At 43.3% G+C, this 18,928-nt stretch overlaps 1 protein-coding gene across 4 annotated transcripts in view; it reads left to right on the top strand.

Moving 5' to 3' along the window:
• Positions 1–16,235, top strand: part of mon1a (MON1 secretory trafficking family member A) — a 76,960-nt gene extending 60,725 nt beyond the window's left edge. For 3 of the 4 annotated variants that reach the window (XM_072280820.1, XM_072280818.1, XM_072280819.1), the window contains 3 exons: positions 2,166–2,931; positions 13,720–13,867; positions 15,723–16,235. In XM_072280820.1, coding sequence (XP_072136921.1) covers positions 2,166–2,931; positions 13,720–13,867; positions 15,723–15,863 — 1,055 coding nt within the window. In that variant the 3' untranslated portion in view covers positions 15,864–16,235. The other variant, XM_072280821.1, reaches the window with a different exon arrangement.
• Positions 16,236–18,928: the final 2,693 nt, after the last annotated feature.

The following is an 18,928-nucleotide window of genomic DNA, read 5'->3' as shown; positions in this document are numbered from 1 at the left end:
AGCGAAGGTCCCAGTCTACGACGGGTCTCACCGATTTACAGGAGGTCACACCAGGAGCACCAGATACCGTATATGACCCCAACAGACTCACGGGTGAAGCGTCTGGTGCTCCTCCCCCTTTTCTTTCTTCCATGCCTTCTATCCCCCTTCTCCAGGCTTGTATCCCCTTCACCAATCATCTTCCCAGCTCTTTACTTAGAAACATAGAAAACCTGCAGCACAATACAGGCCCTTCAGCCCACAAAGTTGTGCTGAACATGTCCCTACCTTAGAAATTACTAGGCTTGCCCATAGCCCTCTATTTTTCTAAGCTCCGTGTATCTATCCACAAGTCTCTGAAAAGACCCTATCGTATCCGCACTTCATTCCTTCCCCTTCAGGTTATCCCCCCAACGGTGCACAAAACGGTGTACTTGTTGTTGAGGGGTCAGCCACAGGGATGCTCTCTACTATGTGACGTTCTCCTTTTTCTCTCCTGACAGTCACCCATTTATCTGTCTCCTGTAGCCTTGCGGTGACTACCTCTCTGTAGCTCCTGTCTTATCACCTCTTCACTTTCCCAAACAAGCCGAAGATTATCAAGCTGCACCTCCAGTTCCCTAACATGGTCTCTAAGAAGCTGCATCTCGATTCACCTGGCGCAAATGTGGCCATTAGGGAGGCTGGGATTTAGGATTTCTTGGAAATCCTACGTCTGACACCCAGAAAAGAACACTGGTCCTGTAGATATACCCCCTTTTCTCTCAAGAGTTATATAAGAAAAAAGAAATAAGGAATGAACTTAATTACTTACCTTCCCATGTCATTGTCATGTCATCTCTCAGCCGCTTTTGATTCAGGGAAACAGATCTAGCCTACCAATTTCTCCCGATCACTTGCAGTCTCCATTCCATGATGCCTGTGTGCTCCCAGTCATCAACAAACAGTTTCTATCATTGTCACTGGGGCCATGTAACAACACTCTATACTAAAGGAGCTCAGCATAATTTCAACTACCCTATCAGACCTCCTGATGAAAAGACCTTTCTTTATTCTAAACTTGACTTTAACTGAAGTGTCTCATTTCCTTATACAACCCCAGGAAGTTTTTTTTTAAAGAAAGAGGGAAAAAATAGCTTTATTTGTCACAGTGTAGATCGAAACATCAAAACATATAGCGAAATGTTTCATTTGTGTCAATGACCAATACAGTCCGAGGATGTGCTGAGGGCAGCCTGCAAGTGTCTGGTCCCAACTGAACATGCCCACAGATTACTAACCGGAACTCTTCCAACGTGGGAGGAAACCGGAGGAAACCCGCGTGGTCATGCGTGCACTAACTCCTTCTGGACAGTGGTGTGAATTGAACCCTGATTGTTGGGTCTGTAAAACATTGTGCTAACTGCTTTGCTACGCTACCGTGCCATCTCAAGTTTTTAGCACTCTTTTGTAAATAAAGTGCCAAGAGATAGGCATGGTCCTTTAACAATGTTTGAGCCTTTCACTGGATTTGCCTGTGTGTCTCGTCTACTTTATAGTTCAGTGTTCGCTGTAAACTCGGTATTGGGCAAAGATGGGAAAACCAGAGAGGAAGTAACATGGGGTGTGCAGCCTTAAGTTTCTAACTGATAGCAGGACTAGCATCACTGTCGGACATGTCAGGAAAGATACAGCTTGTAGAACCGCTGTCCCACAGACTCTGAGACTTGGTTTCAGTCCCAGCAATGGGTGCTGTCTGTGGGGAGTTTGCAGATTCTTCCTGTGACCACGTAGGCTTCCTTCAGGTGCTCTGGTTTCTTTCCAAATCCCAAAGATATGGAGGACTGGTAGTTCAATTGGCCACTATAAGTTCTCCCTGATGTATAGCTGAGTGTAGAATCTGGGATTGTTGATGAGAATATGTGGAGAATATTTTTAAACAAGGGATTAACATAGGATTAGTGTTTTGGGGTGGTTGGTAGTCATTGCAGACTTGGTTGACTCTAGGGTCTCTTTCCGTTCTAGGAGTCGTATCTCTCTATGGCTATTAATTCTTAATTATGGGCAGTCAGTATACAGCAGAGATGAAGGTGTGCTAAAGTGAGCAGTCTTTTTCTCCATCTGAAATAGTTAAATGAAAGCCCTGGATTGATAACTCATCTGCCTTTCTCAGAATGTATTGACTAAATTTGCCCTTTCTTTGACAGAGAATTACATGGTAGTTTTTATCCGCCGAAGTCCCCTGGTCCTCGTGACAGTCACACACACCCGCCAGTCAGAGCAGGAAGTGGCCAAAGAACTTCTGTATGTTTATTACCAAATTGTTAGTCTCCTAACCTTAACGCAGCTCAATCGAATCTTCGAGCAGAAGAAGAACTATGATCTCCGGCGTCTGCTCTCAGGGTCAGAGAGGATAACAGATAATCTCCTCAATCTAATGGACAAGGACCCCAGCTTCCTAATGGGTGCTGTGCGATGCTTACCACTGACTTCTTCCTTGAGGGATGTGATTAGTAGCAGCCTCCAGCAAGCCAAAGACAAAAGTCTCGTCTTTTCCATTCTAGTCGCCCAGAACCAACTGGTATCATTGGTGAGGAAAAAGGACCAGTTTCTACATCCCATTGATCTCCATCTTCTCTTCAACCTCATCAGTGCGTCTACCTCCTTCCGAGATGGAGAGGTCTGGACGCCGATATGCCTACCCAAGTTCAACTCCAATGGTTTCTTTCATGCTCATATCTCTTACCTTGACCAGGCCAGCAGCCTGTGTTTGGTCCTCATCTCCACAGACAGGGAGCACTTCTTCCCCATCTCAAACTGCAAAAGCAAGTTCCTGGAACGGCTGAAGAAGCGGAATACTTTTCAGCTGCTGTTGGAAGAGCTGCGGACCCCATCTTACAGCATTTCACAAGTAGGGATTCCAGATCTGAGGCACTTCATCTACAAATCAAGAAGCTCAGGTTTGTTCACGAGGTAAGAATGCTCAGTGCTTCCGAACCATTTGCTGGGTTGTTCAAGTTATAAAAGATAAAGAATTACTTGAATCCATGCAGCATGTTTTCTGGCTTCAAATGCTTTAGAATCCAGGAGTGCTTGTCCAGAGATCCTCAAAAGCTGACTTACAAGTTGGTAGGGTGGATAAGAAGATCTTCTTCATTAGCTGGGGAATTGAGTTCAAGCCATGAGGTAATGTAACTGTAGATAATACTTAGAATATTGTGTTTAGTTCTAGTCCTCTCATTATAGGAAAGTTGTGGAAGCTTTAGGGAGGGTGCAGAGGAGATTTGCCAGGATGCTGCCTGGATTAGGAGGATAAGTTTTGTGAGCTAGGAGTTTTCTCATTAGAGCGAAGGAGGTGACTTGACAGAGGTGTACAAGATGATAAGAGGCACAGATCGAATGGATAGCCAAAGACTTTTTTCCCAGGTGGCAAAGGATATTATGAGAGGGCATAATTATACGGTGATTGGAAGAAAGCATAGAGATGTCAGAAGTAAGTTTTTTTTTAAACACAATGGTAGGTGCTTGGAATGCAATGCCGGAGGTGTTGGTAGGGGAAGATACATTAGGGACATCAGAAAGACTCTTAGATTGTGGACATGCATTTAAGAGGAGGGTGAACGTGGAAGAGAAATATACAGGGCAAGTTATTTTTTACACTGATTTCTGAGTGCCTGGAAGGGGTTCCTGGAGTAGTAGTGAAAGCAAATATGATCGCAGTGTTTAATAGATTTTGAGATAGACACATACAGTACATAAAAACAGGGACTGAAAGGATACAGATCATGTGCAGGCAGGAGAGAATTTAATCTGGCATTATGTTCAGTACAGACATTGTGGGCTGAAGGGCCTGTCCTGTGCTGTAGTGTTCTGTACTCTGAGGCAAGGCACACAGGATCCTTTGATCCATGTTAGTTCATCTGAATTTCTGCCCAGATTTAATGCCAACTGTTCATTTTTAGCCCTCAAACCTTCAGTTCAAAGTAAATTCATGTATGTACATGTCACCATATGCTATCCTGAGATTCATTTTTTGTAGGTATTTACAGGAAAAATAAAAGAATATAATAGACTTATGAAAAAGTATACATAAACAAAGGCTGACAAACAACCAATGTGCAAAAGAAAACAAACTGCAAAAAAAGTAATACTGAGATCATGAGTTGTAAAGAGTCCTTGAAAGTGATTCTACAGGTCATAGAACCAGTTCAGAGTAGTGGTGCTTGAAGTTATTAAACAAGCAGTTTGATTGGGCAATCGAAAATTGCAAAGCTCAAACAAATAAAAAGAGGGGTAGCTCAAGCAGAGCGGCCAGTGAGTGAGTGGTCCAGTGAAGGAGTGGAGCTTTGAGGCTTTGGCTTGAGAGGCTTTGCAAGAAGAGGCGAAGGACGAGCTTGCTCCCAGAGAGGTAAGGTTGGGTAAGCTTCTTTAATTAATTTAATTAACTTAGGAATTGGTAATGGAGGAAGTAGATGGGGCAGTCCAGTGCTCCGATTGTAGGATGTGGGAAGTCCGGGCAGCACAATTGCTTCTGATGACTACATCTGCAAAAGGTGCATCCAGCTGCAGCTCCTGTCAAACCGAGTTAGGGAACTGGAGCTGGATGAACTTTGGGTTATTCAGGAGGCAGAGGCAGTAATAGATCGGAGTTTCAGGGAGACAGTCACCCCTAAAAGTCAGGAGACAAGTAACTGGGTGACTGTCAGGAGAGGGAAGGGGAATAGACAGAATGAGCAGAGCACCCCTGTGGCCGTTCTCATCAACAATAAGTATACTGTTTTGGATACTGTTGGTGGGGACGACCTACCAGGGACAAGTTGCATTGGCCGTGTCTCTGGCACCGAGACTGGACCCTCAGCTCAGAAAGGAAGGAGGGAAAAGAGGAGAGCAGTAGTGATAGGGGATTCGATAGTTAGGGGCCAGATAAGAGGTTCTGGAGGAGAGATCGAGAATCCCGGATTCTGTTGCCTCCCTGGTGCCAGGATCCGCGATATCTCAGATGGAGTTCTCGGTATTCTCAGGAGAGAGGGTGAGCAGCCAGATGTTGTGGTCCACGTGGGGACCAATGACATAGATAGGAGTAAGGATGAGGTCCTGAAGAAGGAATATAGGGAGTTAGGAAAGAAGTTAAAAAGCAGGACCTCAAGGGTGTCTTGGGACTGTTGCCTGTGCCACGAGATAGAGAGGGTAGGAACAGGAAGTCATGGCAGATGAACGCGTGGCTGAAGAGTTGGTGCAGGGGGCAGGGATTCAGATTTCTGGATCATTGGGATCCCTACTGGGGAAGGTCTGACCTGTACAAAAAGGACGGGTCACTGAACTGGAAAGGAACCAATATCCTGGTGGGCAGGATTGCTAGAGCTGTTGGGGAGGGTTTAAACTAGTTTGGCATTGGAGGTGGGAATCAGAATGTGAGTGCAGAGATTAGGGTAGAAGGACAAGGGCATGATGCTGTGTGCTCTGAGTTGGTGAGGAAGGACAGGCAGGGGACAAAACATAAATGTAGCCAGTTAGGGGGGTTGAAATGTGTCTATTTCAACGCTAGGAGTATTAGGAATAAATGGGATGAACTTAGAGCATGGATCAGTACGTGGTACATGGAACTATGATGTTGTGGCTGTTACTGAAACTTGGTTGGAGGAAGGGCAGGATTGTCTGATGCAGGTACCGGGGTTTAAGTGTTTTAAAAGGAATAGGATGGGAGGTAGGAAACGGGGGGGGGCGGGGGAGGAAGTAGCATTACTGGTCGGGGATAGTATCACAGCTATAGAAAGGGAGGACACTGCAGAGGGAGTGTCCACTGAGTCGGTGTGGGTGGAAGTCAGAAACCGGAAGGGATCAATCACTGTGCTGGGAGTAGTCTATAGGCCCCCAAATAGCCCTCGGGACACCGAGGAGCAGATAAGCAGGCAGATTTTAGAATGGTGCAGGAAATATAGGGTTGTAGTTATAGGTGATTTCAACTTCCCTCATACTGACTGGCACCTCCTGACTGCAAGGGGGATAGATGGGGCTGAATTTGTCAGATGTGTTCAAGAAGGATTCCTGACACAGTATGTGGACTGGCCGACGAGAGGAGAGGCCATGCTGGATCTAGTTCTGGGTAATGAACCTGGTCAGGTGGCAGACCTCTTGTTGGGGGAGCATTTTGGTGAGAGTGACCACAACTCCCTTAGCTTTAGCATAGGTATGGAAAAGGATAAAAACAGACAAAATGGGAAAGCTTAACTGGGGAAGGCCTACTATGAAGGGATGAGACAGGAACTAGCAAGAGTAAATTGGAAACAGATGTTCCAGGGTGAAAGACCATAAGACCATAAGACAAAGGAGCAGAAGTAGGCCATTCGGCCCATCGAGTCTGCTCCACCATTTTATCATGAGCTGATCCATTTTATCCTATTTAGTCCCACTGCCCCGCCTTCTCACCATAACCTTTCATGCCCTGGCCTCTCAGATACCTATCAATCTCTGCCTTAAATACACCCAATGACTTGGCCTCCACTGCTTCCCGTGGCAACGAATTCCATAGATTCACCACTGTCTGACTAAAAAAATTTTTTCGCATTTCTGTTCTGAAAGGGCGCCCTTCAATCCTGAAGTCATGCCCTCTCATATTAGACTCCCCCATCATGGGAAACAACTTTGCCACATCCACTCTGTTTATGCCTTTTAACATTCAAAATGTTTCTATGAGGTCTCCCCTCATTCTTCTAAACTCCAAGGAATACAGTCCAAGAGCGGACAAACGTTCCTCATATGTTAACCCTCTCATTCCCAGAATTATTCTAATGAATCTTCTCTGTACCCTCTCCAACGTCAGCACATCCTTTTTTAAAAAAGGAGACCAAAACTGCCCACAGTACTCCAAGTGAGGTCTCACCAGCGCCTTATAGAGCCTCAACATCACATCCCTGCTCCTATACTCTATTCCTGTAGAAATGAATGCCAACATTGCATTCGCCTTCTTCACTACCGACTCAACCTGGAGGTTAACTTCAAGGGAATCCTGTACGAGGACTCCCAAGTCCCGTTGCATCTCAGAACTTTGAATTCTTTCCCCATTTAAATAATAGTCTGCCCGTTTATTTTTTCTGCCAAAGTGCATAACCATACACTTTCCAACATTGTACTTCATTTGCCACTTCTCTGCCCATTCTTCCAATCTATCCAAGTCTCTCTGCAGACTCTCCGTTTCCTCAGCACTACCGGCCCCTCCACCTATCTTCGTATCGTCAGCAAACTTAGCCACAAAGCCATCTATTCCATAATCCAAATCATTGATGTACAATGTAAAAAGAAGCGGCCCCAACACTGATCCCTGTGGAACACCACTGGTAACCGGTAGCCAACCAGAATAGGATCCCTTTATTCCCACTCTCTGTTTCCTGCCAATCAGCCAACGCTCTATCCACGTATGTAACTTCGCTGTAATTCCATGGGCTCTTATCTTGTTAAGCAGCCTCATGTGTGGCACCTTGTCAAAGGCCTTCTGAAAATGCAGATATACAACATCCACTGCATCTCCCTTTTCTAGCCTACTGGTAACTTCCTCAAAAAATTGTAATAGGTTTGTCAGGCAGGATTTTCCTTTAAGGAATCCATGCTGAGTTCTGCCTATCTTGTCATATGCCTCCAGGTATTCTCTAACCTCATCCTTGACAATCGACTCCAACAACTTCCCAACCACCGACGTCAAGCTAACAGGTCTATAATTTCCTTTTTGCTTCCTTGCCCCCTTCTTAAATAGCGGAGTGACATTTGCAATCTTCCAGTCTTCCGGAACCATGCCAGAATCTATTGACTTTTGAAAGATCATCGCTAATGCCTCCGCAATCTCCACAGCTACTTCCTTCAGAACACGAGGGTACATTCCATCTGGTCCAGGAGATTTATTGACCTTTAGCCTATTCAGCTTCCTGAGTACTTTCTCTGTCGTAATTGTGACTGCGCACACTTCTCTTCCCTGCCACCCTTGAGTGTCCGGTATCCTGCTGTCTTCCTCAGTGAAGACTGATGCAAAATACGCGTTCAGTTCTTCTGCCATCTCCTTATCTCCCATTACAATTTCTCCAGTATCATTTTCTATTGGTCCTATATCTACTCTCACCTGTCTTTTACTCTTTATATACTTGAAAAAGCTTTTAGTATACTCTTTGATATTATTTGCTAGTTTCCTTTCATAGTTAATCTTTTCTCTCTTAATGACCTTCTTGGTTTCCTTTTGTAAGGTTTTAAAGACTTCCCAATCCTCTGTTCCCATTAATTTTTGCTTCCTTGTATGCCCTCTCCTTAGCTTTAACTTTGGCTTTGACTTCACTTGTCAACCAAAGCACAGAAGTAATGTGGAGGAAGTTTAGGGACCATTTGTGCTGGGTTCAGAATAGGTTTGTCCCACTGAGACCAGGAAAAATGGTAGGAATAGGGAACCATGGCTGACGAAACACGAGGCAACTCGTCAAGAGGAAGAAGGAAGCGTATGTTAGATTTGAGAAGCAGGAAGCAGGAGGGGCACATGAGAAATATAGGGTAGCCAGGAAGGAGCTTAAGAAAGGACTTAGGAGAGCACGAAGGGGGCATGAGAAGGCCTTGGCATGTAGGATTAAGGAGAGCCCCAAGGCGTTCCATGCATAGGTGAAGAACAGAAGGATGACAAGAATGAAGGTGGGGCTGCTAAAGGATAAAGAAGGCAACGTGTGCCTGGAGGCGGAGGAGGGTGGGGAGGTCCTAAATGAATACTTTGCTTCAGTGTTCACAAGTGAAAAGGACCTTGATCAGGGTGAGGTCAAAATAGAACAGGCCTGTGTGCTGGACAGTGTGGAGATTAAGGAAGAAGAAGTGTTGGATCTTCTTAAAAACATCAAGATTGGTAAGTCTCTAGGGCTGGACGTGATATACCCCAGGTTGCTGTGGGAAGTGAGAGAAGAGATCACTGGAGCAGTAGCTATGGTCTTTGAATCCTCTTTGGCTGCAGGGGAGGTGCTGGAGGATTGGAGAATGGCAAGTGTAGTTCCCTTGTTTAAAAAAGTTAATAGGGAGAATTCTGGGAACTATAGACCGGTGAATCTTACGTCAGTGGTCTGCAAACTATTGGAAAAGATTCTTAAGAATAGGATCTACGAGCACTTGGAGAAGTACAGTCTACTCAAGAATAGTCAACATGGCTTTGTGAAGGGAAGGTCGTGCCTCATGAGCCTAATAGAGTTTTTTGAAGAGGTAACAAAAGAAATTGATGAGGGTAGGGTGGTAGATGTGGTCTACATGGATTTTAGCAAGGCATTTGACAAGGTCCCCCACGAGAGACTCATCCAGAAAGTCATGAGGCATGGGATCAGTGGAACTCTGGCTGTTTGGATAAAAAAATTGGCTTAAAGGAAGAAGCAGAGGGTAGTAGTGGAAGTAGAGTATTCTGCCTGGAGGTCAGTGACTAGTGGAGTGCTGCAAGGATCTGTCCTGGGACCCCTACTCTTTGTGATTTTTATAAATGACCTGGATGAAGAGGTGGAAGGATGGGTGAGTAAGTTTGCAGATGACGCGAAGATTGGAGGAGTTGTGGATGGAGCTGTAGGCTGTTGAAGGTTACAAGAGGATATAGACAGGATGCAGAGTTGGGCAGAAAAGTGGCAGATGGAGTTCAATCCGGATAAGTGTGATGTGATGCATTTTGGAAGGACAAACCAGAAGGCTGAGTACAGGGTTAGTGGTCAGTTACTTAAGAGTGTGGATGAACAGAGGGACCTTGGGGTTGAAATCCATACATCCCTCAAGGTTGCTGCACAGATTGATAGGATAGTTAAGAAGGCCTATGGGATGCTGGGTTTCATTAATAGGGGGATTGAATTCAAGAGTAGAGAGGTCATGTTGCAACTCTACAAATCTCTGGTGAGACCACACTTAGACTATTGTATTCAGTTCTGGTCACCTCATTATAAGAAGGATGTAGAAGCTATGGAGAGGGTGCAGAGGAGATTTACCAGGATGTTGCCTGGATTGGAAAACAAGTCTTATGAGGCAAGTTTAGCAGAGCTGGGACTTTTCTCTTTGGAGTGTAGAAGGATGAGAGGGGACTTGATAGAGGTCTACAAGATTATGAGAGACGTAGATAGGGTGGATAGTCAGTACCTGTTTCCCAGGGCACGAATAGCAAACACCAGAGGGCATATGTACAAAGTTAACGGAGGGAAGTTTAAGGGAGACATCAGGGGTAAGTTTTTTTACACAGAGGGTTATGGGTGCCTGGAATGACTTGCCAGGGATGGTGGTGGAGGCTAAAACATTAGGGTATTTAAGAGCTCTTGGACAGGCACATGGATGAAAGAAATATAGAGGGGTACGGGGTAGTGTCGGTTTAGTACGTTTTTTTTTAAGGAATATATGGGTCGGCACAACATCGAGGGTCAAGGGGCCTGTACTGTGCTGTAGTATTCTAGTGTTTAGTGTCTAGAGCCTGATGGTTGTAGGGTGTAATGGTCTTGAACCTTGTGATGTGAGCCCTATGGCTTCAATACCTCTTTCCTGATGGTAATGGCGAGAAGAGGGCTTGGCTTGGATGGTGGGTTCTTTGATGATGGATGCTGCTTTCTTGAGGCAGCTCTCCACATACGTATGCTCAGTGGTGGGGAGGACTTTGCTGTGATGGACTGAGCTGTATCCTTTTCCATTACTGAGCACTGGTACTTGCATACCAGGCTATCATGCAACCATTTAGGATACTCTCCACTGTTCATCTAAAGAAGTTTGTCAAAGTTTTTGGTGACATGCTGAATCTATGCAAACTTCTATGAAAGTAGACATCCTGTCATCCCATCTTGGTGATGTCACATTAGTGCTGGTCCCATGACAGTTCTCTGATATGTTAAAGTCTAGGAATTTAAAGCTACTAACCCCCTCCACCTCGCTTTCCCTAATGAAGACTGGGTCATGAATATTTGGCTTCTTCCTCCTTAGGTCAATAATCAGCTGTTTAGTTTTGCTGATATTGAATGAGAGGTGGGTGTTATGGCATCACCCAACCAGATTTTCAATCTCCCTTCTTTATGTTGATTCATCACCACCTTTAATCCTTGCTGACGATTTGGAGGGAGATTGAAAATCTGGTTGAGTGGTGCCACAACAACAACCTTTCACTCAATGTCAGCAAAACTAAAGAGCTGATTAGAGCTCATAGAGCTGTTACGTCATAGCTCCAATGAGCCAGGTTCAATCCCGCCTTTCGGAGCTGTCTGTGTGGGGATTGCACATTTTCCCTGGAAATGCATGGATGAATAAACCTGGATTTGTATAGAATTAATGCTAATGGGTGCTTGATACTTTTTTTATGGACTTGTTGAGCCTTAAGACCTGTTTCTGTGCTGAACCATTCACCCTTCAATGTCACCTTTCTGGGAGAATAACCTCTGATCAGCATGCATCATATGGTCCTGATATAGTTTCAGTACATGTGAAAAAGTCCAGAACGGTAAAGAGATTACATGTCAAAATCTGTCATTGGTTGCTCCACTGATTCAACATAACAATGCAGTTGGAGGGCAGATTACAAAACCACACCAGAAGCATTACAAAGCAATTGACGTTGAATTACAGTGCATTCTGGTTAATTGGGCCATCGGTTCACCGGAGTAGCTGCTTATTTGGGAAAACTTAATTGGGACTGGAGATTGTTGCTGAACAATTTCTATTTAGCACCAGATGCGTTCATATCATGTGGCTGTGCTTAAAACAAATAGTTTTTAAGTAGCTTCACTTATGTGTGTGTGTGTGTGTGTTCATGTTCAAAAAGCAGTGACTTTTGTCACTGATAGTTGGTAAGAAATAATCAGTAAGACAATTCAGAACTGTTTTGCTCACTGCAATTTCAAGCATTTGGGCTTGGAGATGCCATAAGCAGCTAGAAGTGGAAACAAAATAATTTATCTACTTCAACAGGTTTGGAACTATGAAGAATTTGCAGGTATCAACAATCATCTTGATTGTTACAGTGAAATGAAGATTTGGAGGATGTCATCAAAAACAGGCAGTCTGTTATCTGTGTTAGGTGTCTGAATTGACTTTGTTCATTTAGTCAATCAAAAGAACATGGTGGCATACACTGGTTGGTTGTTCCGTCGGTAAATATTAGGAACTAATACACAGTATTATAGTACTGTAGTAGAGTTGGTTGCTTTCTAATTTATTCTATATCTCATTTAAATACATAATTTGTATAATTTGTAAACAGTAGTTTGTCCTTTTTATACCTTTTAACTATTTCCATGAAACTTTGGCTAATTGGAGCAGCTGCTTAATTGGACCAAAATGTGTCCCAATGAAATGGAATCCTCTGCACTTGTTTGGTGGAGTTACTTTGGCACAGATAGAAGCCATTCTGCCCTTCAACAAGCAGTCCTTTCCGTGCTCTCCCCTTGCAGCCTGCAAATTACTCTCATATATCTATGCAGTTCCCTCTTTAGAATACTGATTGACCTGTCTCCATCACTCCTCCCTGCCTTGCATTTTAATCAACACATACAAAATGCTGGAGAAATCCAGCAATTGGGGCAGCTTCTGTGGAGGGGAATAAACTGTTGATGTTGTAGGCTGAAACCCTTCCTTAAGTGTTTCTGAATTTTAAAACTATGTTCCCTTGTCCCATGTGAGGAAAACATTCTCTTTTAAGGCAGCAGCTATTTTGTACACCAATTGAATCTCATTTCTACTATACAAATGCAAAATAGTATAAATACTGGAATTTTTAAATTTTAAAAGTACAGCCCTTTTGGCCCAGTGCTGCCCAATTACACCCATGTGACCAATTGACCTATTAACCCATACGTCTTGGAATGTGGGAGGAAACTGAAGCACCCAGGGGAAACCCACGTGGTCACATGGAGAACATGCAAACTCCTTCCAGACAGTGACAGGAATTCAGCCTGGGTTGCCGGCACCGTGATAGCATTATGCTAACTGCTATGGTACCGTGCCACCCCCCCCCCCCGCCCCCACTTCAGATGGAAAATCTGAAATAAAAGCAGTATAGGTGGAAAATACTGAACAATTCATCAACTTGAAACATAGTCTGTCTTTATCCTCTACAGATGCTGAGTGTTTCCGGCATTTTCTAAACCCATTCTTAATTCTTTTTACTCCAAAGTCAAAGTCGAGTTTAATGTCATCTATGCACAGGCGCAATGAAAAACTTCCTAGCAGCAGGATTGCAGGCACATATTGGCAGTTTTCACAAGAGAAACCTAAATTAAACATAAATTGTACATAATTCTTACAAGAATAAACACAAGTACAACAAAAAGTCCATTTTAGTATAAACAACACACAAAATACTGGAGGATCTCAGCAGGCCAGGCAGAATCTGTGGAAAAAAGTAAAGTCGACGATTTGGGCTGAGAACATCGACTGTACTTTTTTCCATAGATGCTGCCTGGCTTGCTGAGTTCCTCCAGCACTTTAGTGTATGTTGCTTGGATTTCCAGCATCTGCAGATTTTCTTTTGCTTGCATTTTAATATAAAGTGATCTAGTGGTGGTAGTGTTGCTGAACCCCTGCAGCCATTCTATGTAATGAAGAAGGGGAGAAAATCTTATAAAGATTAAGCAACCATTCCACATTAATGCACAATGCAGAATGGTCCAGTGAAGATATACTGAAATTTGCCAGGTGATTATTTGAAAGAATTTTTCTGCAATTCCACACAAAGCAAAAGAAGCACCTGATGTTAAACTGTTCTGACAATTTTCCATTCGGTATGAAGTGACTTGTTTTCTCTTGTAGTCCTGCAGTAGAAGCTCCATACACAAGTGTGCAGCAGCAGGAGAGACTCCTGGAACTGTATCAGTATCTGTACAGCCGCATTCACAATTCCGCGAGGCCTCTGAAGTACATCTATTATGCAGGAGAACGGGAGAACCTTCTGGCATGGGTAAGGAATGAGGCTGGGGTGCTCCAGGGCAGCACTGAACTCTTGTACAGGAGCGGGCTACTTGTGAAGTATCAGTGCTCTGAGTCTCCTTCCCATCTTGAATAAAACCATCCTTCTTTCACCATAGAGTCATAGAGCACTACAGCCCAGAAACAGGCCCTTTGGCCCATCTAGTCTGTGCCAGCCTATTCGTCTGCCTGGTCTCATCTACCTGCACACTGATCATAGTGCTCCATACCCCTTTCATGCATGTACTTATCAAATGGTACAATTGAACTCACATCAACCACTTCTGCTGGCAGCTAATTTGAATTAGAATATAGAGCAGTATACCAAAGTACAGGCCTATGACCCATCACATTGTGCTGATCCTTTAAGGTTAATCTAATCCTTTGCTTCTTCCATTTTTAGTTCATCCATGTGTCTATCTAAGAGTATCTTAAATGTCCTTAATGTACTTGCCTCTAACACCACCCTTGGCAGTGCATTCCACGCACTCACCACTCTCCGTGTAAAATCTGCCTCTGACAAACTCCTTGTATGTTCCTCCAAGCACCTTAGAGTTATGCTCCCCTATATTAGCCATGTTCCACCAGGTACCTGTTGGAATCTTCTGATGTTTGCTAGATGACCTAAATAGTAATTAAATAAAAGGCTTGGCCTTGGATGAAATGGTTGTTACAGGAGAAATTCACAGGATATCATTGCTGTCTGATCCAGGTTAGAGACCAGTGAATGGAAGGCCAGATCTATTAACCGTTCTCATATTTCCAGATCTCTGGCATTACCAACACCATTTTTAGGATCTCGCATTACCAGACATGTTGGAGACTTAATGGCATTTCCATCAACAGTACAGCAATTTTTGTTTCATTTCTTCTACAAACAGATTTAAGACTCTATGACCAGAAGACATAGGAGCAGAATTAGGCCATCTTGACTGATTTATTATTCCTCACAAACCCATTCTCCTGCTTTCTCCCATAATCTTTGACGTCCTTACTAATGAAGAACCTGTCAACCTCTACTTTAAATATACTCAACGATTTGGCTTCCACAGCTATCTGTGCCAAAGAATTCCACAGATTCACTACCCTCTGATTAAAGGAATAGATCTTCATCTCTCTTGGTGTGGGTTCAATTTGGGTAATTTATGGATGGGGGAGGTATGGATGGCTGTGGTCCAGGTGCAGGTCAATGAAACTAGGCAATGCAATATTTCAGCATGGACTAGATGGCTAAAGGGCCTGGTTCCATATTGTAGTGCTCTATAACTCCACTGTGATCTGAGCTTGTTTTGTCAAGGAGTTAGGCAGAGGCTTTCCAACATACATTGCACATCGATCTGGAAAGCTCAGTGTCACCTTTCGAATGTATCATGAAAAGATTTAAGTTAAAGAGCTCAGAGTTGAGTTTTTTTTGTCAGATGCACGAGTCCATGAATACAAAGATGCAATGAAAAACCTACTTGCAGCATAATCACAGACACAACATTGACAAGAAAAACATTGATTAAGCACAAAGTAAACAATCTTTACAAGAAAAAAGATTATTACAACAAAAGGAAAAAGTCCATTGTAATGCAAGGTGGTCACAGTGTTGCTATACAGAGAGATTAGGGTTGTGCAGGTTGGTCTAAGAACCAATTAGTTAAAGGGAAGTTGCTATTCTAGAACCTGGTGGTGTGGGACCTGAGGCTTCTGCACCTCCTGCCCAATGGAGAAGATGACTGGCCTTTATGTGGTATGTTCAGAAACTCCAGACATATGGAACCTTGGCTCAATAGAACTAGAAATAATAAAATGGACAGAAATTTGTTTATTTCCTCCCAACCTGTGTTTTGCTCACTGTGCAGGTCACCAACGGATTTGAACTCTACATGTGTTTTACCCCAATGGGAACCAAAGCAGCGGCAGTAAATGCTATTACCAAACTGATGAAGTGGATCAGGAAGGAAGAAGACAAGCTTTTCATTCTGAACCCAATAACCTATTGACATAGCCCTTGACCATCTCCTTCATTACCTCCAGAGAAGACAAAGATGGACTAACCACTGAGATTGTGTGGCAAGTAATTGAAGCTTGCATATCATCAAGATGGTCATTACACCTAGGGTGAGAAACGACATGTTGACCAGTTGTAGAAACACTATTTCCATGTTTAAAACTTTGCACCAACAACTTTGCTCCTTCACATGTCACAAGTCTATGTCTTATGCAGTGTTGAATTCTGGAGGTATATATGTATTATAGGAGCAATAAATAAACTTACAGGATCCAATGCACTGTTCAATTAAGTGAGGCGTTCTTGAGAGTGCTCCTCACCAATCATGAAATATCTTGCAGTGAAGGTTATTTATTATCATGAATCGGAGTCCCCAGTTATTTTTTTAACAAAATGTACAAAATATTGCTCGTGCATTAAGCATGACCTTTCTTGCCTCTGACTAGAAGGGTGTGGGTTCAACTCCTTTAGAGTCCTGAGCACGAAACTCAACACTGATACACCAATTGAGCACCAAGGCAGTGATGTGACCTCTCACATATTGAAGATCTCAAGGTCCATGAGGGGAGTGTGAGAGTTGTGCCCAGTGTATCCCACACTCATAATGGCAGGACGCCAGTATTAAGGATTCTAGGGAAAACGCATGCAGATGGAACTGAGTCTATGGCCAGATTAGCTATCATCTTATTGAATGGTGCAACAGGCTCAGTGGGCCACATGGCTGACTCATGCTCTTCTGTTCTTATGACCAATGATCTATTCACATTGATCTCCATGTTGGCTGCTATGTTTCCTACAGCCCTTGGTAGCGTAGTGGTTAACACAATGCTATTACAGCTCAGGGCATTGGAGTTCGGAGTTCAATTCTGGCATCCTCTGTAAACAAATCTGTATGTTCCTTCCCATTTGTGTGTGTATTTTCCTTTGGTGCTGCAGTTTCCTCCCACAGTCGAAATGTTTATCAGTTGGAAGGTTAATTGGTCATTGTAAATTGTCCAGTGATTAGGCCAGGGTTAAATCAGTGGATTGCTGGGTGGTGCGGCCCAGTGGGCTGGAAGAGCCTATTCCACACTGTACCTCTAAATAAACTAAAAAATAAATAAGTAAATTAGCAGTGGCGACTTATAATAGTATTTCAAAGCATTTTGTGGAGTCCACAGATTGTCACTTATGCTGTTGAAAGTGCATCTTTCTTTCTTGGAGAAGAGGTCATGTAATCTGTCATGAGTTTTGGAATCCTTTTGATTCATAATTTTCACGGGCTAATGGAGAGACAAAGCTTTGGTGTATGACATTGTTTCCAGGCTGTTGCCCACATATAAGTCAAATTTGCAAACAATAAAATGAGATGGCTGCTGGATTCTAACTCAGAAATCAGGAACTGGGGTAGGTCATTCAGACCTGTGAACCGGTGCTGTCCAAGTGCAGGGGTTTGACCTTTTAAGAGAAGGGTCTTACTGTGAAGATTCATTTGAAAGACAAGTTGTGGGTTATGCTGACAGGTCATCCCTTGGGAATGAATAGATTTCAATTTTATAGACATCTGTAAGTCAAATTTATGCTTAAGTGCACAAAAATTTCAGTATGATCATACTCCACATTATTACAATAAATGGCATCTAAAGCACACAAAGCTGGTAAGGAAGAGCAGTTACCAACAGTGAAGAGGGAGAGAAAGAATTAGTGCTGTTCTTTATAGGTACATCACGTACATGTATATCGGAGTTTGAAATTTAAGAATATTATGGGAGTTTATTTTTATGTTAAGCATATGTAACCTGGGAACAACTGGTATACAGGAATCTGGGGTAGACACTCCATCGATGTTCTGGTAGCTCATAAATAGATCACTGAAATGATTGGAGTGCCCCAGTTTGAATTAGTGGAAAAGCAGACAATCTGAGCTGGATTTGTGAATGTTTCAGGGCACCATGGTAGTGTAGTGGTTAGCGTGACACTATTAGAGTTCAGGGTGTCAGAGTTCAATCCCAGTGTTTGTATATTCTATCCTGTGAACCACGTGGGTTTCCGGTCTGGGTGCTCCAGTTTCCTCCCATGTTCAAAAGTTAGTAGCTTAACTGGTTTTTGTAAATTGTCCTGTGATTAGGCTAGGGTTAAATTGATGGGTTGCTGGGCTTGTTCCACTCTATCTCTAAATGAATGAATGAATAAATAAATAAATAAGTAAATAAATATTCCCACCTTTGATCTGTACAATAAATTACTTGGGTAATGTGACCCAGGCCCAACTGTTTTCCATTCCTATAACTCCATTAACATGGTAAAGTGCTCTGAGGCACTGACTGGAAAGTTGGCAAGGTTTAACAGGTGAGGAACAAGGGAAGACTCGGATGAAGAAGTCGATTTTAAGGAACACCTTAAAGGAAGTGAGGGAAATGGGCAAAGTTTGGGAGGCAACTACAGAATTACTTTGACTACTGCCCATAGTAATGCTTTTAAAACTGTGTTTTATAAAAGATCTGAAGTTAAAAACTGATGTCTTACTAGAGGAGTTGTAGTAATAAGCTTGGAAGATATCTTGTCCAATGCTATTTCCACTGAAGGACAGGTTTGCATTTAGTTTTGTACCACGCCTGCTGAAGATGGGCCAATGGCGATATTTTCCCCCCCTTTGCTTTTCCTGAGGTAATTCCTACAAGCTGTTTCTAATTGGTCCTCTCCACCTCATGGAAGCATGTCCTTTGTTTATTTAGACACAGTATAAAAGCTCGTCAAAGATCTTGTGTGCTATCTAAGTTCTATTTTAACTTCTCCCCTGAGGGACCATTGGTGGTAAAGTAAGCTTATGCGTTGAACTGGCTCCATGGCTGTGGTTACAGCCACTGGGCTCCTGGACCGGCTGCAGAACTGACTGGCTCCGCGGCTGTAGACTCACTTTCAGGGACTCTGCAGTTCATGTTTTGTGTGTTACTTGTTTTCTTTTTTATTCTTTCCATTATTTGTTTTTTTTTCACACTTTGGGTGTTTGATGGACCTTGTTCTGTGGTGTTTTCTCTCGTGGATTCTATTGTGTTTCTTTGTTTTGTGGCTGCCTGA

The sequence above is a fragment of the Mobula birostris genome, chromosome 16, assembly GCF_030028105.1.
Source record: "Mobula birostris isolate sMobBir1 chromosome 16, sMobBir1.hap1, whole genome shotgun sequence".
Classification (NCBI taxonomy): Eukaryota; Metazoa; Chordata; class Chondrichthyes; order Myliobatiformes; family Myliobatidae; genus Mobula; species Mobula birostris.
The sequence above is the reverse complement of the archived record's forward strand: the minus strand, read 5'-3'. Positions and strand labels throughout refer to the sequence as shown.